Raw genomic sequence first — 27201 nt, 5'->3', positions numbered from 1 at the left:
AGCCCAGAGGTGATCTCTTCCAGTCATTTTTTAAAAAGCTGATAGAAATTGGTAAAAGCCTCGGTTAGAGAGACTGTTACTAATACTGTGGTCATAGTGCTACATATGTCATTTCAGAAAGCAGGCAGAACCACTGATGGTCACTATGAAATCCCTACCAGTGAGCCAATTGCCACCTTGTTACTTACAACATGGACAAGATGCTTACTGTGAAGTCTAGGTCTTCGAAATCAGGTCAACCTTTAGAGACATTCTTTTTAGTAGAACGTATTTGACATTGAATGATCTATCTTTATAGAGCAGAGTGGAAGTTGAAGCACAAAAAGGCCGTCTACCAGAACAGGAGAAGTGCCTGATGCCTCTGCAAATCTTTCTTCTTTTATACTGAAGGATGAGAGGTTTTTTTTGTTTGTTTGTTTGTTTTTTGTAGTTGTTTCTCAGGACCTTTTAAAAATAAAAATATCTATGGAAGGGAAATTTTATCTCCTAGTGTCTTGGGTTGATTATGACAGACTACTGGGATCAAGACCCCGCCAAGAGATTTTGAGAAGACTCCAAACACCCTATCTAGTTTACAGATTTGCCAATCTATTGTACGAATGTTCAGAAGCTTGAGGAAAAGGATTGGGTAGGAAAGTAAAAGGACTGGGGAGAATGACAGGAGTAAATGATAATTTTTTGTAAAGGAAGTCATGAAAGGAAGATATTTTTAGTCATGTTGATAGAGTACTAGAAATATCCTAGCAGTGATTCCCTACTCCTGCCCACCAAAATAGAAACTGGCAATGATGGCTGATACCATTCATGGTCAGAAAGGAGGTTCCTCTGGTGGGTCATAGACAGAGTTTGTAGAAAACAATTTCAAAATTTCATTGGGTGATTGATTTGCTATTTGGCTCCATTGAAAGCCTTCCGAGTTGTATGAGTGGCAGTTTTAGATATTCATATCTATGATACAGTAGCTGGATATACGTAGATTTGATTTAACATAAGGAGAAAAGTAACTAAAGCAAAAAAAAAAAAAAAAGAACGAAAAGGCTTAGCCATCTTACCCATTCAGGTAATACAGTAAACAGGTGAAGGAAGTCTTTGTAAGTACAACTTATAGAAATGTGACCAGAGTCTCATATTCTTGTCCCCAGTAGGGCATTAATCCTGTCTGTCCCATTAATACCCCACTGGGTGCCATGATAATGAATATCTTAATATATATATTAAAAAAAACCTTGTAGAAACCCCAGGAATCAGGCAGCTAGGTAAATGCAAGAGAAAGCATAGTAAATTGTCTCTGGGGCACCTGATTCCTTGCTGCCTTGCAAGAATTCAGTGGCGAGCCATTCACTTCTCAAGGAGCCCTTTACTCTGTCTGGCTCATCATGCTCTCAAGTGCCATTTTTTTAATCAACCATATGAGAAAGTACAGTGTTTTCCATACTATCTCCTGAGTCATACTATTTCTCCAGTCTTATGCCAGTCAGGTTTTTCTGGTTGTTATTCATGCACTTCATTTTCCTGAAGCGTGTCTCCCCTTCATTACAGTGGATATATTTGAGACGTCATGCCTAAATGGACTGCATTTAGAAGCAAGGGGAAATCTCCAAGCATTTAATTTAGGCAATTGCACATGTATAGGAGGAGGCTGAAATTCACATGAAAGGAATGAGGAGTTTTTCTTCTGCTGCTCATTGCCACAGATAAGGAATCATCCCTTTTTCCTTTTGGAGAAGGGGGTTGGTTTTAAAAATTAGTTGTAGCATTGTTGGAAATCTGACATGGGCTATAGAGTACTTCGTTGAAAGAGACAGAGAATTGGACAAAATATAAAGGGAAATAAAACAATGCTACAGGAACTTGAGATATCAATTCCTCCTCTTCCACCCAAAAATAGATTTATAAAGCACAAATATATTCTTTGACTTTGCCAGAATATACAATTTCCAAACTGTATTAGCAAAATTAAATTCTGTTTAGGTACATATGGAGATTCCATTATTTGGGAACTTTGGACTAGTATATCATGTACTGTAGCAGAAATTCACTATCTGCCTAAGAATTAGTGAGTCTTCCTAACAAAGTATTTTAGATGAGAGTTATTAAGCTCAGGCCCTGGGAACATGGGAACGTAAATTTTCCAGAGGAAATAATGACACAGAACATGCAAGCCAGAGACACCCTGTGGTGAAGCATGGGTTGCTGGTGCCAAAAGGTTAATGATCACATACTTCTTCCTTTATTCCTACCTTAATTGTTAAAAGGCATTTTAATGTCCCTTATGTTGTTATAAGTATCCTTCATTAGTAATATTTCCACACCTTGTGTCACCCCTGGATTTTTTTGAGGCACACACATAAACTGAACACCTAGTTTCTTTCATCATCCCTCTCATCACCTCAAATTTTAAACATGAATATCTTCTGCTCCATACCTATTCTTCTTATCATGACATTGAAAGATGGTTGACTTCAAGTAAGAAATGTTGGAAATTACGTCAAGCAAAACCTGTGTTAATTCTTCCCTTTAGAAATCTGAAGCCAATAACATGATAAAAAGTAGATGTCTCTATAGTGGAGAAAAGGGAGCACAGCAGATTAGATATATATTCCAGGCTGAAAAAGGATTTCTTGAATGATAATTTAATAGCATTCAAGAACCTGAAACTTTATGAAAATACAACATGAATTTCTCCTTTAAATTTTCTTCTCAAAATTATTTAGTAGCATACATTTTTCTCTCCAATTTCTCATCTTGCAAAACTGGTTATTCTTAAATATATAAATGCCTAGGTTCATTCACAAAAGATATTTTTTTAAAAGCTCATTCACCCAGAACACAGTAACTACAGCTGCCATCACCCAATCTAAGTTTCCTGACCCCTCACTTCGGGGTCATGCAGCCCCTGACCACCTTCCCAGCCTCATCTCTTTCTACTCTCTTGTTTCCACCATGTGCTTCGGTCATAATGAACTTCTCTGAGCTCCTCCATTTCATCAGCTTCATTGTCAAGTCCAAAGTTCCTTTGCTTTTATTATTCCCGATGTTTGCATTGCATTCTCTCCTTCTTTCTTACCCCCTCAGACATCCATAAAATCTTGAAGATTTTCTGCCACTTTACAAATATTTCTCTGACCCCCATTTGATTTGGGGTGCTCCCACAGGAACCAGAATTTGTTCCCATCTTAGCACATCTCACTTCATGTTGCTATTGATACTTTTGTGTTCTCCCTTCTCTGCCCCAGATGATAAACTGATCTCATTAGAAAAATGTACACAGAACAGGTAGTTTCCCCATTTGACTTATCCTGCCTCAGAATATTTTTTTTCCAAATTTTATAAACAACAAGGTCCTACTGGAAAGCACAGAGAACGATATTCAATATCCTATGATAAACCATAATAGAAAAGAATATATTTTTTAAAAGTATGTATATATGTATAACTGAATCACTTTTGTATTGCTGTATAGCAGTAGTTAATACAACATTGTAAATCAACTATACTTCAATAAATAAAAATAAAAATACTTTAACCATTGCTCTTAGGCTAATGCCCCAGATTTTTAGCATTGTCTGCTGGGCCCTACATGAGCTAGACTCTTTCACGTCATCTTCTGCACTCTTCACTTGTGCATGTCAGCCCTGCTGGCCTTCTTGCAGTGTTTCCAGGAGTTCACGCCATTTTCTGCCTTGGGGAAAGGTTATTTCCACCTCATCACAAACACTGTTCCCTGACCAAGAACACTGTCTACTCACCTCTCCATTTCACGTGGAAAAGTTTGGTTCATCCTCTGATTTCTGGACTGGGCAGAGATACACCACATGTGCTCAGGCTCAGTTAGGTCCTCCCAGCATGTTCACAGTGCAGTAAGCATTTTGTTTGTAGGATATTTCATAGCCTTAGCTCAGTTACTACTTAGGTAATTATATTTGTAATATATAGCCCCCAACTAGACTGTAAGTTCCAAGGGGCAGTGACTGTGGCTGTCTTTCTCATGAAACTTTTGCTGTAAATTTATCCGGGGCAGTTTTTAGCATGTGTGTGAACAGTGAATAATGAGGTTAGGAGAATATGCCAGGGTTAGGAAATAATGCAAACATGGATGTAGGGCCATATCATAAAAGATCCTAATTGCCATGACAAAGAATTTATATTTCATCCTAGAGACAGTCAAGATTCATCAAATGTTTATAAGCTGAAATGATCTAATCTGTGTTTTAAAGAATAAATCTGGCAGTAGGTTATATGGCTAATAAGGTAGAGACTGAAATCCAAGAGACGATTATAGTAGATTATAAAAAATGACTATACTATCTTCTGTCCTCATAAGCACATCCTCTTGGCAATGTGACTTTGCCATTCTTCCTATTCCAGGCCTTTAAATTTGAGCTTGACCATGTGACTTGCTTTGACCAATGGGGCATTCAAGTATTGCACACTGGGGTTTGCCTGGGACCTGACTGGGAAACCTGAGGCCACCATGTGAAGTAGCCTTCACTGAGGCAATGAATTTTAACCTTGTTTTAAATCTACTCTACACTGTTTATATGTATAATACTCCCCCCTACCCCCACCAGTTAGAAACATCTCTCATTTCAGCAGTGATTCTCAGTGATGTGTACTGGAATCATGTGGTGGGAGGGGGCATATCTAGTTTGACTACAGTTCTCAGGAGATTCCAACATACTCTATGACTACAAACTGAAAATCACTCTACTAAGATTCATGGATCAATGAATGAACAGTTAACGCAGCCTGGGGAGTTAACAAGTACCACTAAGAAAGTGACATTTAGCCAGATCTGAAAAGGAAGAATAAGTATTCATCAGATGGAGAAGTGCAGGAAGTATATGTCAAAGAAAACAGTATGTACAAAGGCAAATCTTGTGTCCAAAATGACTGATTTTAAATGGTAATTTCTTTCCTTTCTATACAACTGAACATACACTCTCTAATGTCTAAATCTGGCTGGTAGAGCATTATTTTTAAGGAAATCTATAGAATATACTTTGCAGGGTCAAGAATTTACAGAGAGGTCATTCAGATAAATTATCATAATTGTCACCTTTCCTCAAAATATTCTTATTTTCAGGTAACTGCTTTAAACATTATCAAGTCATTTCCATCTAAATCTCATTCCCTAGAGTAAGTTCCACACAGGTAACAGTAGGATTTCGTGATTATTCTACTTGCCTCCATTGTCAGTTTCAGTAACTCTAAAATCATGTTGACTTTATGAAATTTAATCTAACTCTGGTTTTGAGATACCTGTTCATGAGCCTCTCTTGAAAGCATTGATATCAATCAAGATCTAATACCTGATTCTCATATGTACAGAATTGTTAGTATTTTCCTTAAAACCCGCACATACTCCCTCACAGTAAATAAGTTTTTGAATGAAACTATTACCTAAAAATTCTTCTGTAATTGTTTTCAATGGAGCATGTAGTATACTTTTTCCTCACACATAATAGGTTTAATCTTTAATAGCATCATCTTCTACAAACAGGTGCAAACCCTTGTCTGCCCTCGGGAAAGACCAGCCAATGAGAAGTTATTCTGGTGATGTAATGCTTGTTAACTTAACTATCTCTCGGACATGATTGGGGAAGATGCTCTTCAGAGCATCAAACATGAATTGAATTTAACTCTTTCTCACATGACTGAGTTTAGCTCATATGCCACTTCTGGTACTTCATAAACATGTCGCTTAGGACAGCCTTGAAATAGTTATGCAAAATCATTAGACTAGAGAATTTCTTTTAAGCATTGGCATCTGTACCCGTTGGTATGGGCCAATGATAATTTCTTATCTCTCTTGAGAAGTCACTTCCATATCTTGGTCCTTATGTAAATAGACAAAGAATACATTAACACTAGCCAGCAGCAGAAAAATTTAACATTTCTTTCTCAGATGTAGAACCTAATGAAAATCAAATTAAACGGAATAGAGATCTTATATTTTTTAAATCAGATTCATCACAGTCTGCCTCTCATGACTGTGTACAAACTTCATCTTCACATCTGCCCAGTTTATTTCAAAGATAAAAATATTTGAAACAAGTATTTGTATAACCAGGTGTGTTCACAGTGATGTAATAAACTTCTGCCTAGTGAGTAATTTACAGGGCTCTGTTGATGCAACTAAATGCTTATGAATGTCCAGAGAAGTCCTCGCCCAGGTCAGGTAAAGACCCATTACCTATCACATAGTCTAATTCTATGAAGTGATAGACAGGACAGGATAAATGTGTGTTAGTTTCCACAGTAAAGTGTGCAAAACTACAGACACAGAGCTACAAATTTCGGGCAGGTATTATTTCATGCAACAGCTTATTCTCATTCCCTATTCCTCCACCTCAAACCTCACTTTTTGAGCAAAAGAATGCAATAGTAAGCATTTTGTGAAAAACATAATTTGAAAGAGGAGGGTATAATACCAGATCAGTGGTTTATCTGATCTGAATCTCACCCAAGAAAGAAAGCAACTCAAACTGCTAAGCCAGCTGAAATTTGAAGTGCTGGATATAAGTCAAAGATGATGAACTAAGAGTACTCACAGTAAAATTGTAGGAAAATTACTATATTAGAACTTTCCCCCCCTTTGTTTCTTTTTTCAAAATATCCTCTTAACCCTTTGAGAAAACTGAGTTAATTTGGGGCACATGAGCCCTTCTTGGGGCTTTTCAACTTGTTCAGGTCATGGTAATACAGTTGCATTGGGATGAGATAGAATTATGGAATCATAGAATGATTCAAACCTAGCTGTGAATAATGTCTCTACCATATTAGAAAATGGTAAGTCACTTTAACTTCAGTGAGCCACACTTTCTTCAGCTATTAAAATGAAATAATAATTAATATTAATTATTAAAATGATGTGTATAAAGTTCTTGGCAAGTAGTAAGTAGTCAACTGATAGTGGCTGTGGTTATTACTATTTTTCCATATATACATAATTCCAAGCCACTTCATTTTTCAAAGTTGAAAGCCAAATTATATAAAAAATTATTGTATACCCAGAATGGATTCCCAATTTTATCTAACTTTTGATTGTGAAATAAACCATTTTATTTTCCATTGAAGATTTAGTTTGTACTTGATTCTTAATTTGCCATATTATTCAGTAGTATTCTATTTTTATCTATTAATATTTCAAAGTTAGTGCTCTACAAATATATGATTTTACATACTATCAGTGTAAATAATAGTAGTATAGTACATTTCTTCTAGAGATCTGCTGAAATTTTTAAAGGCATTACTTCTCTAATCCTATAGAAAAGGTTCTGGAAGGCATTGTTCATGCCATCAAGTCAGCTTATTGGAAAATGAAAAATGCAGTTTGTCACCATCATGCAAAATATGTAGTTTGAGAATTTCAGTAAATTAACTTGAACTAAATTGTTTTGATGTTGTTTGTATCTAGTCAAAAGCACTGACACATTCTTGCAAATTGATTTTAGATTTTAAATTTCAAGGGCTATTTAGTTCACATTATCATAATTTACTGAATGCCTCACCTGTGTATGGAGAAGTTCTCAGATTAAAAATGACAACAATAATCACCACGAGACTTAGTTTCTGCCTTCTTGGTGCCGGTGTCTAATGAAAGGAACAGCACAGTGTGGTAAATTCCATAACAGAGTTTGGTACAAAGTGACTGGAAACATAGATAATGGCGCTTTTAATTCAATGCTGGAGGGGTGAATTTTTGAGAAAAATGATGGACAGGTAACATTTTATTGGCTTTTAAAGAATAATAAGGAATTTCTTATTTGGGTAAGGTAGCAGCGTATTCCAGGTGGTAGGAATAACGAGAGCAAAGGAAGAAAAGGAATGATAATTTGTAGCTATTTATGAAAATAGCTGTTGACCTAGCCTAGTGTTTCTACAGCATAGAGTACATTGGATAGAAGTATGGCTGGAAAAGGACATGCTTCATGTATAGAGACACGTTTTGGAAAACTAAAATATTACCTTCTAAATCACAGCATTCTTATCTTTTCTTTGTTATATGCCATGAGAAGATTCGTGATATACACTAGCTGGATTTTGTGTGTGTGTGATGCCTTCAAGCTTATCTGGACTTTTCTTCAAGTAAAAGAATATTATTCCTTTGCTTTTCCTATTATTAAAAAATATTGCATTATACTAATACACTTAAAATAAGGTAAATATAAATTTTACAAACCATATTTCAAGAAGGCAATATAAATTGTACAAAAGTAATGCTTAATTAAGATTTAGGAAACATCTACTGATTTCGTTTATGTAGAAGAATAAACGAGCAAACTTGTAAAGGCAATACATCTAACTAGCATGTGATTGATAAGGTCAGAGTATGCATTAAAGAAGTATTGTCTATGCTAACTTTGTACTAAAAGAGTTATCTGGGAAAAGTTCATTGTTCTTATTCACATGGTGAAACACTAAACCAGTAGGTCAATTCATGAAACCATTCACCTGTAATATTGTGGGTGTGAGAACATTCTTAAATAAAACTTGATGAAAATTCTCTGCCATTTTCTTTGAGTATATTCACTGAATAAAAAGTCTTCATTCATACCTTAGAACAGGACTATGTGTATTTGCTCAGTTAATTTTAATGTGTTTAATGATTTTTATTAGACTTGCACTGGAATGTATTATCCACATATACGTGATGCTGTTTTTATAACAGGACTATTCTAATTTAACGGATGATGTGTGCTGGACTATCTGTACCCTGTATCCCCTTTGTGACCAATATCATGTATTTTAGAAGTAGTTAACTGGAATTACATGTAGTTGGAACAATCATGGGTTATAGATTTTCATTATGTAAAACTAACTGAGCTGCGTAGAGATTCATCCTACAGTGTTGGCCTCATTGTGTTCTTTCTATACACATTAGATATCATACACAGAAGTGTGTGTGTGTGTGTGTGTGTGTGTGTGTGTGTGTGTGTTATAGTCTACTTCATTCTAAAAATGATTTGAGGATGTTAGGGTTATATGTGTAATGCAGAAAAATCCACTGTATTCTGTTAATTAAACAAGGGAGCCATTAGACTGAGATGGCTCTAATGCCCTGGCTGCCTATGTAAGCAAACCAAAATCTAGGCTTGTAGATTTTGCCTCAAGGTTACAAAATCAAAACCCAAGGACAACCAATCACAAACAGCCAACTAGGCTTAAAGCTATAACCAATCAATGATTTCCTTGCTTTGCTTCCACCTTTTCTCTGTAAGTCTCTCCTGTTGGTGGAAGCTTTCCTAGCTATACTTCAGGTTTGGCACTGCCCGATTAGACTCCATTTTTGCTCAAATAAACTCTTAAATTTTTAAAATGCTTCAGTTTTAACAGTTCAGTATGTTTAAAAATATGAAATTCTCAGAAAAAATAAAAAATAAAGAATCCTTTCTGTTTCCTCCATCAGCTGTTAAGAAGAAGGCTAGCTTTATCACTCCAGTTCCAGGAGGCGTGGGACCCATGACAGTGGCAATGCTTCTCAAGAACACCCTTCTGGCAGCTAAAAAAATCATTTACTAGATCACATGAAAGAATAAAGCAAACTGAAGTCATGCTACGTATCTATTTGACAAAAGGCAAAAACCTTTATATTTTACTACAAAGCTATTTCTACATTGTATTTATTTTTTCACAGATGGAATCACTGTGGATCAGATGATTCACACAATCTTATGCATTTCCTGCTAATAATTACTGAATATTTTGAGTGGATATTGAGTTTTAGGAAAAAAAAAACAAAACAACTGCAATGAAAACTTTGGTAACAATTGTTTATTTTGTGACTAATATTTGTTCATAATGTTAAAACTAATACAGGGCTCATAATAAGTGCATATATTTTTGACACAAATATCACAAATAGTGTGTTTTCAACAAACATTTTGTCAGACAAATAAGCTCCCTTGTAAAATGTAATTTAGGTTTTGCCATAATCATGCCCAATTTTTATATATTTTACGTACTATATCATATGATGAAAAAGAGTTTATTTGCTAAAGGAAAGATAAAATATTAAAAATAAACTTTTGATCTCATATACTTCCCAAATGCATCCTACGAGGCATACTAATGAGAAATGATGCTCCATTCAAGGAAAGAAAAACATGCAAGGAAGGCAAAAAATGCAGTGCTACTTGGAAAGGTACTGATTATTTCAAGTGGTGAATTACTAATTGCCAAGTAAAAATGCAATAAGAATGTGTTAGGTTTACATGTAATTTCTTTGTTCTTCTAGAAAAATATTTGGACAATACCTTCCTTGAAGAATAATGGAAACTCCAAAACCAAACAAATATACAGAACAAAACTAAGGTTGTATTTTCCCACAAATATCAGGAAAATACAATATAGTATGAATGAGGACTTCATTAAAGAATAGAAGTTATGTTTGTTCACAAATCTAGAAATCTAATAGAAAAATATCACACAACGTGCCCAAGCTAAGCCTTAGGATATGACTAAAAATCTACTGCTTTGTTACTCACAGTTCTTCCCTCTTCTCTTATAGCATTTGGTTCTCAAAGTAGATGCCATGTTTCTAACACAATTTAAATTAGAAAAAACATGTGACTGTCGGTTGAAGGCTATTTTGAGACTACCCTGGGCATATAATTGTATTGCTTTCAGGCCCAAATCCCAGTCTGTTTATGTACCAGTAATGATTCTTACCCAATGCATGTCTTTATTAGTGTATACTCTTGATCATTTGTGTGAAAATAGACTAGATGTTTATAATTAATATTTCAACTGTATAATAAAACCAATTTGGAAAGGAATACCTGTCTTCTTTTTCTTTAAGCTATCTATAAGTTTCTTTGTTCATATTTTTGTTATCTATTTCTTCAGAGCATGCTGGGGAAATGTACAAGTTCCTCAAACATGAAAGAAAAGGTTCTATAGCCCATTCCAGACCAATCTTTGTCTAATAACCCTGATAAAAGTTTAAGTTCAAAGCTCCCAAGCTAACATTTCAGAAAGACCCTCTTTTTAATATTTAAGTGCCCCAAGTTCCCAAAACAAACATAATGACCCAAAATACATTTACATGGAAAAGGTGAAGTCTGTAATTTTGAGCTTCCTCCTCCCCCACCCCAAATGCAGGAGTTATTTTTTAGAAATATTTTTCCCCTTTGGTGAGGCTAAAATTCAGGAGTGAGCCTTTCCAGAGACCAATTAAACCACTATAAAGGAAAAATTATTCTAACATTTGTTAAAAATATAAGGACAACTTTATTCAGGACTATTGCAATGGGGTCGAGACTATCACAATAGAAGAGATTGAAAACTCCAAATATAGCTGCGACAGCAATGGATTTATAGGCAATGAAGAGAGTGAGGGGATCAGTAGATGGAAAATTACTAAGAGGAACTTGATTAGATAACAAGGCTAGAGGGATTCTTGTTAAACTAGCTTACCAGGATTCTTGTTAAAGTTAGGCCAGATATCAAGGGTGGGAGATAGGGAACTTGATCAGATATGGCAGGGACAAGGGTGCAAGGAGCAGGGCAGGGGGATTCTCCATAAACTAAGTTAGCAGATTTCTTTGCTAAAACTGGGCTCAACAGGCTAAGTTGATGCCTAGTTGAGAAAAGGACTAGGAGGAGTCTAAAGTTTGGTCAAGAAGGAAGCCTTTGTCAACACATAAAGGAAAAAAAGTTGGTTCATTGGTATCATGACTTTACTTGTGCATATTTGGGGTCTATAAAAGACATATGATTGTCTTGTGGAGGAGGTTTGGAGAAGTAAGTTCTCTTCTCCTACACGTATCTGTAAAAAGGACCCTGAAGAATTAATGAGGATTGAACAATAACATGAGGACATGGAGGTGAGAATGAGCTTAGCATATATATATGAAAGCAAGGGCTACAGTCAGACTGAAATGAAAAGTGTGTTGCAGAGTGGTGGAAATACAGCTGGATAACAGCAGAAATAGATTAGAGAAAGCCTGGATAAATCAGAATTTAGACTCTATTTAGTCAGTGATGAGAGTTGTAGTTAAAGCCTAGAAGACGTTATCACTGATTATCATGAGGAAGTTGTAAAGAGGAGCTTATTTTGGAGAAGAGATAATATGTTCAGTTTGACATGTTGAGTTTGAGGTGATGACATAATATATAAATAAAAGTCCTGACATAGTATCAGTCTGGTATGAGAATAATTCATGGCTAGTGATGAAAACTTAAGATGCATCAACATGTGTTAACCACTAAATTCCTAACCTTGATTGACCACTATACACACCCTGCATCTTTCTACACTTGTTTGATAGTAACAGCTGTCTTTAATTGAGCACCTATCATGTGCTAAATGCTTTACTTTTTTGTTATTGTTGTTACTGACAATCCACATTTGATATATGAGGAAATCAATGCTTGAGGTTATTAAAAAGTCTCAGCAAAGGCCAAATGGATAGCAAAGGTAGAACTGGAATTCAAAGAAAGGTCTGTTAGGATGACGTGAGCCAGAACCCACTCTCTTTTCATTCTATCACTCTACCTCCCCTCAGTGCCCACCTCCCCTGCCACCTAGAATTATTTCTCTTATCACTATATGTCTAAATTCTATTTGCTAATTGAGATTCACTTCAAACGAAACTCATCCATGAGAAATGCTGTGAGAGTTTGACCAAGTCCCACCGCTGAACTCTTATACACATTTATGTACACATTCATGGCAGTCATCTGTCTCTACCCAGCACTGTAGTTATGTATGTACTTTCCTTAGCCCCCTCTAGTTCTTTGAGGTCAGAGTCCATGCAGGATTTTTCTATTTGTCTTACAAACATTACATGTTACAGGCATAAAATGGTTTATGAATGGATGAATGGCAACTGAATTCCTGAGAATTACAGAATAAGTTTAGAGAGAGATAAGCAATGGGCTGATGACCATTTCCTGCCAATGTCCAGCAACAAATTTTGGCTGTTAGTGAAAGAGCAAGAAAGAAAAAGGGGACTTCCCTGGTGGCGCAGTGGTTAAGAATCCGCCTGCCAATGCAGGGGACACGGGTTCAAGCCCTGGTCCGGGAAGATCCCACGTGCGGCAGAGCAGCTAACCCTGTGCGTCACAACTACTGAGCCTGCACTCTAGAGCCCATGAGCCACAACTACTGAAGCCCACGTGCCCTAGAGCCCATGCTCCGTAACAAGAGAAGCCACCGCAATGAGAAGCCTGTGCACAAGGAAGAGTAGCCCCCGCTCGCTGAAACTAGAGAAAGCCTGTGCATAGCAACAAAGACCCAATGCAGCCAAAAATAAAATAAGTTAATTAAATAAATAAGTTAAAAAAAAAAGAAAGAAAGAATAAAGAAGGAAGGAAAAGAGAGATGAAGAAAGGAAAGGAGGGGAAAGAAAGGGAAAGTAGGAGAAGGGAAGGAAAAAATAAACTTAATGGCAAGGGAAGGGAAGAGAAGAGAAGACACTTCCAGAGATGCTTATGACTAGAGAGAGATGAATAAACTAAAAAGACAAAAAATGGTCAGAGGGAAAAATGATAGTGGGGTGCTGCAGCTCTTAGCCTTCTTTCTCACTCTAACATGTATCAAGAATGAATACAAATATCCGTGAGGCCACGTTACAGTACCCACCTCTCCCATTCTTCAGGATTGCGGAAGGACTCCCTGATGAGAGGATTGAAGATGTGAAGATAGGAGATTTTCCTATAGAGAGTGTAAGTGGGATCCATCATGATGAGTCCCAGAGGAAAAGAAACATATGGGATGACTTGGAGCTATTTTCTTAAGCTCAAGTGGTAGATGAGTTTCTATATTATATGGCTTAATTCACCAGAGTGGAGAAACATCTAGAGAGACAGTGGTCCACTTCTCTCAGCCCAAACATGTGTAAAAGCCATAATTCATTTGTTTAGATTCTTATGGTAAGGTAATTTACTTAAATCTTGATCTTAGGAGACAATCTGAATTTCTCTAAGGTCAGTATACTGACTCCTACCAGAGGACACAGCTGGGGAACTGGAGAGGGCGTATGATCTGGAATCTGAACATGGGCTCAAGTCCTGACTCTAGGGTGTGTCCTTTGGCAAGTCACTTAATTCTTTTGAGTCTTCATTCTTTGTCATATGGGAATAAGAATAAGGCCTGTTGTTTATTTCTTTATTCACTCAAGACAGATTGATTGAGTATACTCTACACTATATATTAGGCACTGGATTTGTTGGGGCCGGGATTACTGAAGACAGAATTGAGATATGTGTGAAAACCTTCTGCAAAATGCAAAGCACTGTCAAGTGCCAGTTAACAGTTACTATAAAGATGGTTGTGGTACTATGTCCCAGTCTCAGAAATAAATATATTTAACATTAGACCTAGCATCTTCCTCCTGAAACTGCAATTGGTTGTGGTTTATTTAATCCTTTGTAAATGATTTTTTCCTTAAATTCTTACCAGTGATACAGAGATGATTATTTGACTTATAATTCAAATATGATTTGCTTGGGAAAAACTGTATCCAGAACTTGTCTTAATAATAAACAGTTTTTTAAAACTCCACGAAAGTAGGAATATGAACTGTAGGCACATTTAAAGCAAGCCAAGTATACTCTTTTAACTTTAAAAGGATGACTCTGTGGCAAGCGATTGCCCAAGGTATAATGAGTTCAACAAGCTCATTCTTGTGTGATTTCTAAAGCCAAATTCATATTTGAATAGTGAAAGGGATCCTTTCCGGTAAACTGAATTTGCTGGGTGGACGTAATGCAAATGACAACCTATCTTGACTTAAACAGGTTTTTAAGGTACAGAAAATATGAGCAACTGAAATTCCTGGTAGAAAGGTGAAATACCTCAGCAAAACATATTTATAAATTATTTATAATAATTTGGGGCAAGTGAAAAATTTATGGAAGTTCCTATAGTCACAAAAAGTAATAGCAATAATTACATATTTGGGCCTTAAAAGTGGTAGTCTAATAATCATAAGTAGATTAATAGTAAGAAAAATTTGAATGTTGTATTAAACTAAAAGATTTCTATTCATTAGATGTACCAAACATAAATATTTTAAATATTTTAATTTTACCTTAATGGAGATGACATTATTATTATTATTACTATTATTATCATCATCATCATCATCATTATTTTAGTGCTTTACTAGAGCCTAATCATTGGAGCACATACTTAAGAACTGTAGTTCCTAAAACTCGGTAGCCTATTCCATTTACTCAGAAAAATAAATGGCAGAATGACATAAATGTACATCTTATGCTCTTAAAAACAATTATTTTTACAGAAATTGAAATAGTAAAACTAAGTAGCAAAAACCAAAATGGAATATTAAATCTTTATTTTTACACACATTTAATTGTTCTCTCCTGCCCATAAATTACAAAATATCTTGATTTGCAGTGGAACCCAATCTGTACTGAAAAGTAGTGTAACTGACTGCAGCTTCAGAGATATTTCTTTTATGAACAGGTTAAGATGTTTCCTAGTTTGGAAATATCAAAACTCCCCTTTCTTGGAATCTTTTATAGGTCACTATCGACTCTGGAGCTGGGATAATTCTGTTCACACCAAGGGGGCTTTTCCTGAATTCAGATTCTTTTTTGTTGTTTTAAGTATGTTTACAGACACTATTATGCCTACAGGTAACAGGAAACCAGTGTTTCAAAAGAAAATTTGATTCACACTGCTAGATAACACAGGTATCCTAAACAAGTATACGAACGCCTCAAGGCTTCAAGCTGCTGCCAGAAAGACATATTTTTTTGATTGGTAAGAACTGCCAGATGACGCTTCATGAAATATAAATGCAAGAAAGCCTCCGAGAGCTCAATAAAAACCTTCCACCCGTCATTGTAGGAGGATAAGAGCAAGATACTGTTAACAAGTGCAGGAAATGGCTTTCGGAGTTTCAATATCAGTCTATTTCTTATTCAATGGTATGTCATTTCTTTTTGTTGTGTTAATTTTGTGTCATTGTAAAATGTGAATAGGATTTATGTGAATTAGTGAGGAGTTGGCTTTTAGCAGTTATTCTTCATGACAAAGATCCAAGCAAGGAATTTGTGAATTAATTTAGTTTCTTATGTAATGTATGTTCCTCTTTTAACATATTTTGACACCTCTTTTTCTGAGATCTTTATGTTGTTTGTTCTATACAATTGAAGAGTAGTTGATACATATGATATGATAGCATCCTTGTGACTGAATGAGTTTATAAAATGTATTTCTTTCCTCTTAATAATTAATGTGTTTCTACTTTCTCTAACTATAATGTAGTGAGTGGAATTGATATGCATGAGAAACTATCAGGAAACTGCCCTTGTCAGGTCATGGATTTCAAATGTAAATGAATTAAAAATAGAACAGATGTGGGACTAGATAGAATAACTTTTGATCTGTTGCTTGTATGTAGAAGGAGGGTCACCTGCTAAAGATGCCTTCCCTCCCCCCCCACCCCCTTTCACACAGCTGTGACAGCATTGACTGAAGACGCAGCCGGGACTGTAACACCCCCAGTCACAACCCAGCAAAGTAACTGGACCGTTAACAAAACAGAAGGTATTTTCTTCACACTTTTGTATTTCAAGTGACTTTTTTTTTTAATGTTTGAGAGAAATTTGGATTGTGATAAAAGCAACACTGGAAATTTTTAAATATATATTTTATTATTAGACAATCTTTTATCAGGATGCTGTTAAATGGAAGTGACAGGTAAATGTGTCAGCAGAGAATTGTCTTTTTAAAAGGAGGAAGTGAAGCAAATGAGAAAAAGTTGTTTTCAGTTACTGCCCTGGATGTGAAACATGCCACACTTTCTGCTTGATTCCTGCTGGGTTCCCAATAACCCATGTGCTTCTAGAAGCAGTTTGTCCCTATTTTGGCATTCTTGATGAGTGACTTTATATTTTGATCTGTGATTGTGAGCTTTGCAGCCAAATAAATTTATGGCTACCAGATGAAGCCTTAATCCACTTTCCCCCATCTTTGGAAAGATCTTTTTTCTTGTCTTTGGGGGCTTTTATTGTTGCTTTCGTATATGCTATACCTCCCAACCACTTGTATCCAATTTTTGTTGTTGATGGTGATGATATATTTTATTATTGTTATTAAAATAGCTTCTGGCCACTGTTGAGCATCAGCATTTTTCCAAACTCTTTGAACTCTTAGAGGTGAACTTGGGAAACTTGTTACCTGCCAAGACCTGTGTATCAGGTGGTTGTGATTCTCACACAAATCACATGCCACCCCCTGATGTGAAGATGGGCTTCGTGACTTAGGACCAAAGAAACACCATATCTTGCTCTCAGAGGCAGGCAAGTAAAAGAAGATCAAGTTAAATATTTTGTTTCTGAATATGAAAGATAGTAACAGTTAAGTATTCTTCATTTCACCAATAATTTTAAATTTAAAAAATTTGCTTAAAATAGTTTGCTCATTTGAGTTTTTGAATATATATCAATTTGCAAATTAAAATTAGTGTGGCTTTTAGAATAACTTTTAGCCAAATTCTTCATGTCTTTTGAGCCTTTAAACAAAGAGAAAACATCTTTGTTGAGAGAGAATACTGTAGAGAATTAAAGAAGTTCAGTTTCCTCTCAGTGACATAACAGTGTGCCCATCACCACCTGTTTTCTTCCCTAATAGTGAACTGCAAGTCAAATTCTCCAAGTTACAGGTAATAATTATGGACAAAAGGGATTGAATATATCACTTCAGTAGTTTTTCTTTGCTTTCTTGATGGGTGAATTTTAGTTCCCTGCTTTTCATTTAACTTAAAAATCTGAATCCAGTATCTCAGGAAAGTTTCATGAAGTTATAACTAATATTCTTCTCCTTAGAGGAAAGATGAGTCTCTAGTATATTCTTTCTTTGTAAATGTCTTCTCTCAATTCTCACATTTTCTAGTAAGTCCTGGTTCAGGCTTGGTTAATTGAACTTATTTAATCTTGAAGTAGGAAGAACCTAGCACAGTTTATAATGAGAAATTCCCACTGCCTTAGAATTTATTATTTATTATTAAGATGAGAAATTAGATTTACTATACCACATTTAACAAAATGAATATGAATTTTAAGGTAATGTTGTGTGTTCTCAACCAAAATGAAGTTCTATAACAGTATCTTGTTGGTGACTTAGTACCTAAAGATTTAGTATTTTCAATATAAATAAGTATGCCTTTTTAGATCTTTTTCTCCTGAAAACAAATAAGTATGATTCTCTTAATCTACTTAGCAAGGTGAATATAATATAACATGATAACTAAGGTTGAGGAGACATGTTTATTCATAACAGTGACAAAAATAAAATGCCACTAATTCTTCTTGTGAAGAATTTAAGAATCAGTAATTAAAGTATACTAAAAAGGACTCATTTATGCTGTTTTGTCATTCCCACTGCATAAACCTCAAGGATAGTATAGGTATATGTCTTTAGTACATCAAGGAATGAAGGATGAGCATCCTGAAATCTATGTATTTTGCCACAGTACAGCTTCCCAAAGGGAAGTTTCCAATAAAGAGGCTTCTGGACACTTGACCACAAAGGTTTCGCCAAGTGTGGTCATTTGCATAGTGTTAAAGCTAGAAATCAGAACCCAGGTTTTCTAATTCCAACTCCATAGCTTTTCCCACAATATCATAATGCCTCTTAACTGAGTAAATTTTCTAATTAACATCTGAAGGTATTGTCTTAGCTATGTTAAGCCTGAGCCATAAGTTGTTTCTGGCTTCACCTATAGGTCATAACAATACCTCTTCTGAAATCAGTTAGGGAAAACAATCCCTTTTCCATTAGCTACTTAAGGTAGTCTGCATAAGAAGAAGGGGGGATTCTCATCTCACTCTTCTCTGGGGAATGAAAAGAAATCAAGTTCATTATCTCCCAACCATAAATCCAAATCTTCCTGAGTGCTACTTCTCAGGTGTAAAGGGGAGAATGAAAAAAATTGTATTATTTCATTTGTATCCAGGCATATATTTGGGAAGCCTTGCTCAGGACAGCATGCTAAGACTAGAATCAATGCTGCCACCTTTTGGCAAACTTGTATCTCTATCTTATTACATAGTTTCCAAAGAATGGAATGATCATCAATCCACCTCCAGCCCCTAATTCATTAATATGTCTTAGATGATATTAACCCAACCTTTGTAAATATAACCTGTCAAAGGAATCAATCAATAGTTCAAATGACAGAGCACTCAAAGAATATTCTTAAAATTAAAGGTCTTTTTGTATATGTGTTACAAATCTACCGTGGAAGTGTGACCCACCTCATCTGTTAATACTGTATCTCCTTTTTCTAGCAGGCTACACAGAAGGACCCATAGCGTTGAGGCTCTCACATCCTTGCCTGGAGGACCACAATAGTTACTGCATCAATGGTGTTTGTGCATTCCACCATGAGCTGGAGAAAGCCATCTGCAGGTAATTGCAAAGAACTTCCCAAGCCCTAGAGATGGGAGAAGGAGAATGTATGCCTCCTTTCACATGGTGTTTCACAACATTTCCACACGCCTCCATCTTATCTAGTAAAAAAGGTACATGATCTGAATGTGATTCACCAATTCTCTTTGTATTTGAATATCTAAGGAGTCTTTTTCTAACCTACCTAGTTCTCATTACTCAAAAATATGGTTCCTAGATTAGCAGCATCTGTATAACCTGGGAGCTTGTTGAAAATGAAGAAGCTCACACCGTACTTCAAAACTACTGAATCCAAATCAACTTTTAACAACATGCAAAGATGTTTCCAAGTTTTTACGGATAGATTATAGGATAAAATGAAACAGACTATGGCAAAAACACTTCAGGAATATAAAGTTCTAGATCAACTGAGATACCATTTTTATGATCATTGATTTGCTCAGCATCCTCCTATGAAAGAGTAGGTTAACAATTTTCTAGATCAACTCATGCAAGGGTCCTACCTTTCCCTCCTACCAATAAGGGAAGTTGCATTAATATGGGGTCTTAATCAAATGATTATTGTAAAATACATGGCTTCTTCAATACATTTAATAGATTGGCTTTCATTTGGTATTGGCCTCTTTAATTTAAATCACTTTTTATTAAATTTTTTTCATTCTTTGAAATTTGTCATTTGTGTTTCTATCATAATGAGTTTTAAAAATTATACATTCTTTTCTTTTTTTAAAGGTGTTTTACTGGTTATACTGGAGAAAGGTGTGAGCACTTGACCTTAACTTCATATGCTGTGGATTCTTATGAAAAATACATTGCAATTGGGATTGGCGTTGGATTATTATTAAGTGCTTTTCTTGTTATTTTTTACTGCTACCTAAGAAAGAGGTATGAAAAAAAACAAATTATGAAGTCACTAGATACTCATTCATTTGACAAATTTTCACTAAGCCCCTACAATGTACCAGGCACTGACATATATAATTTTTTAGTGAAAATATGGCTGTAAATCTGGCAAGTTCCTGCATACTTGTTTTGATGTCTTTTCTCATAAACCCAGACAAGAGGTAAAAATTTACCCACAGTTGCAATAGGATAGTTCCAATTTACAGTTTCCCTTCATCCCCAACTCTGTCTGCTACATCAAAGTTATAAATGTGTAGGACAGTCGGCCCACAAGGGTAAAGATTAATGTGTTTTGTGCACAATTATATGAAGTGTCAAATATCATGTCTGGCACACCATAGACGCTCAGTAGACATTTGTTGAATGGACAAATCAAAATATGAGTATTAAATGAATGAAAATGTGTGATAAATGTGGGCCATTTTCTTCCCAGACATTAGTTGAGGGTATATTCGGGAGATACTGTCTACTGCTAAAAGCTAAACAAGATAAATTTGATCCACTAAGTATAAATTACTCATGCATTAATTATTAATCATTATTTCTGGCTTTTCCACACTGGTAATTTTTCCTTTAATCCATGTATAGGGAAAAGTCAAGAAATAATGTGATATACATTAAAGAAAAGGTATAAATACGTTTCCCTTGCTGTACTCTATTAACTAAGTTGTCACTTTTAAAATGACCAAAAATTACTGTACAACATTAAAAAAAATTGTTTGCTTAATAATTGCATCTTAGAATAAAATCTGTTATATCAATTGTGGCTCAATTGATATAAAATCTGTTATATCAGTTGCCTAAGAGACTAAGAAAGGAAATAAAAAAGGAAGTAAGACCTTTTAATATTAACAAGACAGCTGTCTGGGATCAGGTTCCCTAGAAGCTGAACCTGAGATAGAGATTCCTGACTGAGTGATGACTGGTCGCGAGAATGCTCAAAGGTGAAATCTGTAATGAAGTAGGAAAGCTAGAACAGAGGAAGAAGGTAAGCAAAGATGTAGTTTAGCTGAAGTCTATCCTCAACCTGATTCCAAAGGGAGACCTAGAACATGACTGGCATCGCTGACCCATCCCAAGAAGGTGAGGGATCTTGGTTGTAGTACCCAGCGTCACCAGGCATGGGTGTCAGAGTGCTCCTGGCAGCGTAAGGGGCAGGGGCTTGGAATCTCCTAGGAATCTTCAGGCAAAGTCCTCTCTTGGCTGAGGACAATCTTCTAGAGAAGGATGGTGCTATGAGCCCTATTAACACCCACAACTGCTGGGGGATGGGTATACCAGTGGGTAAAGAGGATATGGGTGGGATACCAAGAGCAATTGCTACACCAGAGCATTTATATAATCCTCAAAAAGCTATACAAACAGCAGTCAAATTCATATGAAAACCAATACTCTGTTTTAGGTGTCTAAAACTGAAATCACCTTACAACGTCTGTTCCGGAGGAAGACCACTATGAGGCCTTTGGAAGAAATTTTCATGAGTCATTGGTGAAAATCAGTGGGCCCAAAACTGAAATTTTCAAGTGAAACAACAAAACTTCCTAAGCTGACTAGAAAGTTGGGATCATGATGAAACAAGAGAATAAATTTCAACATTGGTCCTTAGACTTTGCTATTTTTAAAGTGCCATGGGAGCCAAGGGAACAAGGTACAGTGACAGAAGTCAAGTTCACAGTTCTACTCTGGGTTTGTTGCTGCTGTGTGATTATTGTTCTCACTGCAGAGAGACTGAGTTTTATGCTTCTGACTATGTCAGATGTGAATTTTCATGGGAATAATTATCAACCTTGCAGCCAGCCAAAGCAATGCCAAGCTTGGATTCTTCACTATGCTTGTTTGCTACCAGGATTCTGGATCACTGCTCTACGGACCAAATCCCAAACATGATGCTTTCATGGTGTCTAAAAGAATGTGCTATTCAGATGAGATTACTATCATGGCACCTCCAGTGAACCAAACTTATGACTGAAGTCTAAGCTAGAGAAAAGAAATGGAATGTCCGAGGCAAACATAATCATACCCAACTTGTGACAACACTGTGAAATATGGAATAAGCTAAAGAGTTTCTGATGACTGAAAGCTATCTGGATACTGAGCCCTGAGGAGGCAAAACGTTTTTGTTTCTGCACGGATTATAAAATTTTGTGTTGGACTCACTGGTCCCCGAATGCTTATGTTCATCACTTTCTCCTATTGTTAGTGGAATTACCTGGCGATTATCTACTTGGACTGAAATTCTAAAATTCTACTAACAAATAAAATTCTACAATTGGCTCTGAAATAGAAACTGAAGAACATGACATAGGAATTTTCCACCAGCCAACAGTGGGTGGAAATTTTCTTTACCATTTCTGGATACCGGAGAGAATATTTGCACAGAGGGAGAGAAAACGGAATATTGGTAGAAATAACTATTTGAGAATTAGGGTCCTTCCTCTCTAATCATATTTCTTCCACCTAATTTGAATAGTCTTGTTCAGGTCCCTTAATTTCTTTGGGCTTTGATCAGTTTCTACAAGGTCCTTCTAGCTCTAAAATTTGATTGTGACAGAAGAGAGAAAATTTTCCACCTCTCAACTCCATCTCTGTCCCCGACCTCACCTCTCACCCCACTGGATATCATCTTAGGTGTATATTTTATTATTTGGTTTGTAAAATAATAATTTAAGAATTTGTTTTTAAAGGAAGTAAAACATGAAATTAAAAGTTATTATATCTACCATTTTTCTTTTAGATTCAATCTAAGACTGTGGACTTTTTTCTATTGTGGTGTAGATAAGCAAAATAATTTTGATCATGAGATGGGTTAAAAAAAGATCAAACATGAATATTCTTACAGTGGTAGCCCAGTAGCAAGCCTTTCTCTTATATTAAGTTGTGACTTTTCATTCACTTCTAAACAAAACTACATTCTGCTTTCCTTTGAATAGAAGGCATTTCACTTGCTTTGTTTTTCCTTCAGAAGGAATTTAATGCAGATGAATTGCAGGTCAGCACTTTCTGCATGACCTCACAAAGTATGCAGAGGTTACATCATACCAAGGAGTGGGGAGATGAAGGTTCCTCCCAGTGACTCCAGTGACCGCACCTAGAAAGCTAGGCTTTTCCTGAGCATTTCAAAAAGGTGTTAAAAAGCTGGGTAGGGTCCAGGAAGAAACACTAAAGCTTAATTAAGGACTGCCTCCCAATGAAAAGAAGAGGAAGTAAGGGTAGAGTCTGGGGAGGTGATAACCTAAAAAGTTATAAATATTCGCTGTCTATAAATATTTCTAAAATGTAAACATAATTGAATTGATATTAATCAACAAATTAAAATTCCCAGAATGCCAAACCAAAAAGTAAACCAAAACATAAAACCAATAGAAATTCAATTTTTTTCACCTGTGGAAGAGTATATATTAACATTATAAAATCCACCCAGTGAGACTACATATATGGAAATTTATTTATTTATCTATTTATTTTTATAAATTTATTTATTTATTTATTTTTGGCTGCGTTGGATCTTCGTTGCTGCCCATGGGCTTTCTCCAGTTGTGGCGAGTGGGGGCTACTCTTCATTGCGGTGCACGGGCTTCTCATTGCAGTGGCTTCTCTTGTTGCGGAGCACAGGGTCTAGGCGTGCGGGCTTCAGTAGTTGTGGCATGTGGGCTCAGTAGTTGTGGCTCGTGGGCTCTAGAGCGTAGGCTCAGTAGTTGTGGCTCAGGGGTTTAGTTGATCCACGGCATGTGGGATCTTCCCGGGCCAGGGCTCGAACCAGCATCCCCTGCATTGGCAGGCAAATTCTTAACCACTGCGCCACCAGGGAAGTCCCTATGTATATGGAAATTTAGAGTGTAGCTCATGAGAAGCCATCTGTTTATGGTCCATCATACAAAAGAATCTTGTGATAAACTCCTAGAGTTCATTTTCCGGGAAGGAATCCCTGGCATTCCTATGGCAATATTTACATATGTAAGCAGGCCTTAAGTAGGAAAATGCGTAAGTATAAGATGTTCTGCAAATTTTTCATTTTCTATTTTTTCCTATATGCAATAAGACCCTGAAAAAAGCCTACCAGTGAAGCCCTGGCATCAGAACTACATTTTCAGCTATTAGGTGAGGTGGGTCATTTAGGAAAGAAATGAGAACATGTTTCTGGCATCTTTGACTAAATCAAACGGTCCAAGGGGTTCATCAATTTCTTTTATTCCCCATTTTGTCTCCTTCCTGTGTCTGCCCTTCAGTTCTTGAGAACACATTCTTAGGTCATCAATATTCATGAGTGAGTCATTAGTTAGCCTTTTGGAGCATAATGGCGGTGGGAGCAAACACTATAACTTCAGTCACGCTTGAGTGAGTAAATTTACAAAAAGGGAATTATAACTGCTTGTTATTGTATCTTCTTTCTCCAAATTACTTTTCTGTATAATTATGTTTTTATAATGTTGGAAAGTAGATGAAATCATAACACAGTCCATCTTTTAGTGTTTCCTGGCACAATACAACCCTTAATTTTGAAACATCTATTTCGGTGACGTCAAGAAGATTTCTATTCATTATATGTAATTGAAAAAAAAAATGTCTGAAGGAAATAACAAGGCAAACATGAGTAATTTAACCTTTTGATGTTGAACTTAGGATGATTCGCCACAGAGGACATAAGTAAACCACTTAACTTCTCTGTCTTACAAACTGTAACACATTCTGTGGTATGATATAAATATTGATATCCTACAACTCATACTCATGGGAAGGGTTACCAGAATCTCTCTGTTGCAAAATACCACTCTTTCTGGCTTACATCATGACTGCATGACATCAGGATATTAGTAGTTGCCAAGATGAGCTGGAAGTGTTGAAATTTAATTTGTGAACCTGGCACTGCTGATCTGCATGAGTCCACATTTCTGTCCAACCTTTTGGCACAGCTCTAGTCAGTAGCATATTCAGAAGCATATCTTCCAAATTCAGCTCCAAATTTCTGTGAGATGTTCAATGAATGCACAACTCAGAGTACAAGGGCTTAAGTAGTTAATATTCTAAGAATTCAAAGGCTAGACTCCTTGAGAATACCCACATGAATAAATGTGTCCCATCTGGACATTTCACTCCTCTGCCAAAGCTAAACATGAGGGCTGTTATAGATTTGGACAATACCCACAGCTTCCTGAGAAGCATCTCCTAAAGATTAGGAATGCGATGATATGGTAACAAGAACTGAATTGTTTAATCGGGTCTTATCTCTATACTTCATGGCCTTTCTTTGTAATTTTTATGTCTCAGATAATATTGGAGCAAAAGTCACTTAGATTGAAATTCCGTTAAGACCATAGCCAAGCAGGTATCAAACTAGCAGTGTTAAAAGAATGTTAATTAGGCTTCCCATCTTTCTGGAAAAAAATGGCATATATAGATTTTTTAAATTGCACAAAAATATTGATTCAATATTAAGTCCCTTCACAAAGCAAGTTGAAGTAATAGTGTAATACAGTATCATTTATAAGCACTTATAATATTTGAAAAGCATTGTTAGCTTTGTTTTAATTAATCTATACCTATATGTAATTGAGGCTTAGAGAAGGCAATTCACTTTTTCAAGGTCACATAGCCTTTAAGTGGCGGAGCCTAGACATGAACCAGATAGATCTAATGCCAAAGTCCCTCATCTAAACCCTAGATGATAATGCTTCCCAATATTTTATGAGAAATATTAGTGTTGGGAGTTGGTTTCTTGATGAGCTTGGAGATATACCCAAGAGACTTGCATACAAATTAAAAAAAGTTCTTTTCTTTAAAATATATAAAATAATGACCTTTGTCATGGATCAACCACAAAAATTCCCTTCTGTCATCTGCAGATTATTAAAATATGCATATCTTCCTTAGGGTGGGGCCAGAACAAGCTTCAAGTGCCTGTTGACAGTTGAATGTACAGTCTGGGGAGAGACTTTAGACTGTAAATGAACCCTGGTTTATCCTCAGGACATAGAGAATGAGGTGGTCATTTGGGAACACTTGATCCCTGTTTGTGGACAAGGGTTTGCTGGCACCAGTGTTATCCTAACTGGGACACTCTTGGTTCAGTTTGGTAATGAGATGAGGAGTGAGTGGTGTTCACATCTATAGGAAAATCTCATCAACCTCCTTCCAACACATCACTCTCAATCCTACCCTAGTGCCAAATATACCTTAGAGAAAAAGTCAATGGTAGTGGTCCAGCTTGGGGCAAAAACTGGAAGCAACATTAAAAAAAATCTGCAATGGATGGACACTTCAAGGACTGTGATCTAATCTGGCTGTATGATTATCTAACTTTGCTGGGGCCCTTTGGACAGGCTATCCTTGTCTGTTAAGTGAAGAAGTTATACTCTAGAGATGACCTCCACACTCCCTTCCTGGTCGAAAGTCGTATGTTGAAAATGTGCAGCCTAAAAGGCAGATCCAGTCCACAGGCATATTTCCTTTGGCTTTCATGATGTTTGTTTTAAATCAAGCCCATATTTAGAAATCAAGATGTTTTAGTATAAAAACCCAGCTTTTCTAGATTCTAGAAAAATAGGAGATATAGGGGATATCCTAGAAAAATAGGAGATACAGAGCTCTGACCCTGTATTCTTACATAGCTTTGATCAGAAGGAGTGCTCCCTTGACACCCAGACTGCTTCTGTCACTGTGCTTCCCATTCAGGGTTCCTATAGGCCTTAAAGTCTGCCTCCATGGTTCTTTGATTGGATTAATTCTAAGATCCTGCCTCATCTAAATTCCTCTGAGTCTAGTCATCAGAGTACCGGCAGAGGGCCTTGTTGTACAGCAAACCACTCAAGCCATAAAAGAATCTCAGATTCTTTAGGAGAACCCACACTCACCTGGAAGCTGGCAGGGGCAGCATCCAATGACTCAGACTCTCTGCCCTGCCCATGCCC

The 27201-nt window shown here is 36.3% G+C and overlaps 2 protein-coding genes across 7 annotated transcripts in view; both read left to right on the top strand.

Moving 5' to 3' along the window:
- Positions 1-10781, top strand: part of MTHFD2L (methylenetetrahydrofolate dehydrogenase (NADP+ dependent) 2 like) — a 148689-nt gene extending 137908 nt beyond the window's left edge. For both annotated transcript variants that reach the window (XM_007179832.3, XM_007179833.2), the window contains one exon: positions 9413-10781. In XM_007179832.3, coding sequence (XP_007179894.2) covers positions 9413-9525 — 113 coding nt within the window. In that variant the 3' untranslated portion in view covers positions 9526-10781. The remainder of the gene's footprint in view (positions 1-9412) is intronic.
- Positions 10782-15722: 4941 nt separating this feature from the next.
- On the top strand, positions 15723-22978 carry EPGN (epithelial mitogen). Of its 5 annotated transcripts, none has more exons than XM_057546873.1 (5): positions 15723-15906; positions 16439-16501; positions 19273-19393; positions 20126-20152; positions 21699-22978. In XM_057546873.1, the coding sequence occupies exons 1-5, from the start codon at positions 15864-15866 to the stop codon at positions 21751-21753; spliced, it is 309 nt and encodes a 102-aa protein (XP_057402856.1). In that variant the 5' UTR covers positions 15723-15863; the 3' UTR covers positions 21754-22978. The 5 variants fall into 5 exon arrangements, with proteins under 5 accessions (XP_057402856.1, XP_057402854.1, XP_057402853.1 ...); XM_057546871.1 differs by having other exon boundaries at positions 16439-16528; XM_057546870.1 differs by having other exon boundaries at positions 16439-16528; positions 20126-20278.
- Positions 22979-27201: the final 4223 nt, after the last annotated feature.

This window comes from Balaenoptera acutorostrata, chromosome 5 (assembly GCF_949987535.1).
Source record: "Balaenoptera acutorostrata chromosome 5, mBalAcu1.1, whole genome shotgun sequence".
Taxonomy (NCBI): Eukaryota; Metazoa; Chordata; class Mammalia; order Artiodactyla; family Balaenopteridae; genus Balaenoptera; species Balaenoptera acutorostrata.
The sequence above is the reverse complement of the archived record's forward strand: the minus strand, read 5'-3'. Positions and strand labels throughout refer to the sequence as shown.

Coding starts and splice junctions, on each gene's coding strand:
- EPGN (XM_057546870.1), top strand. CDS start 15,864: ATGGCTTTCGGAGTTTCAATATCAGTCTATTTCTTATTCAATG. Junction 16,529..19,272: donor GACCGTTAACAAAACAGAAG/GTATTTTCTTCA, acceptor TCCTTTTTCTAG/CAGGCTACACAGAAGGACCC. Junction 19,394..20,125: donor CTGGAGAAAGCCATCTGCAG/GTAATTGCAAAG, acceptor CTTTTTTTAAAG/GTGTTTTACTGGTTATACTG.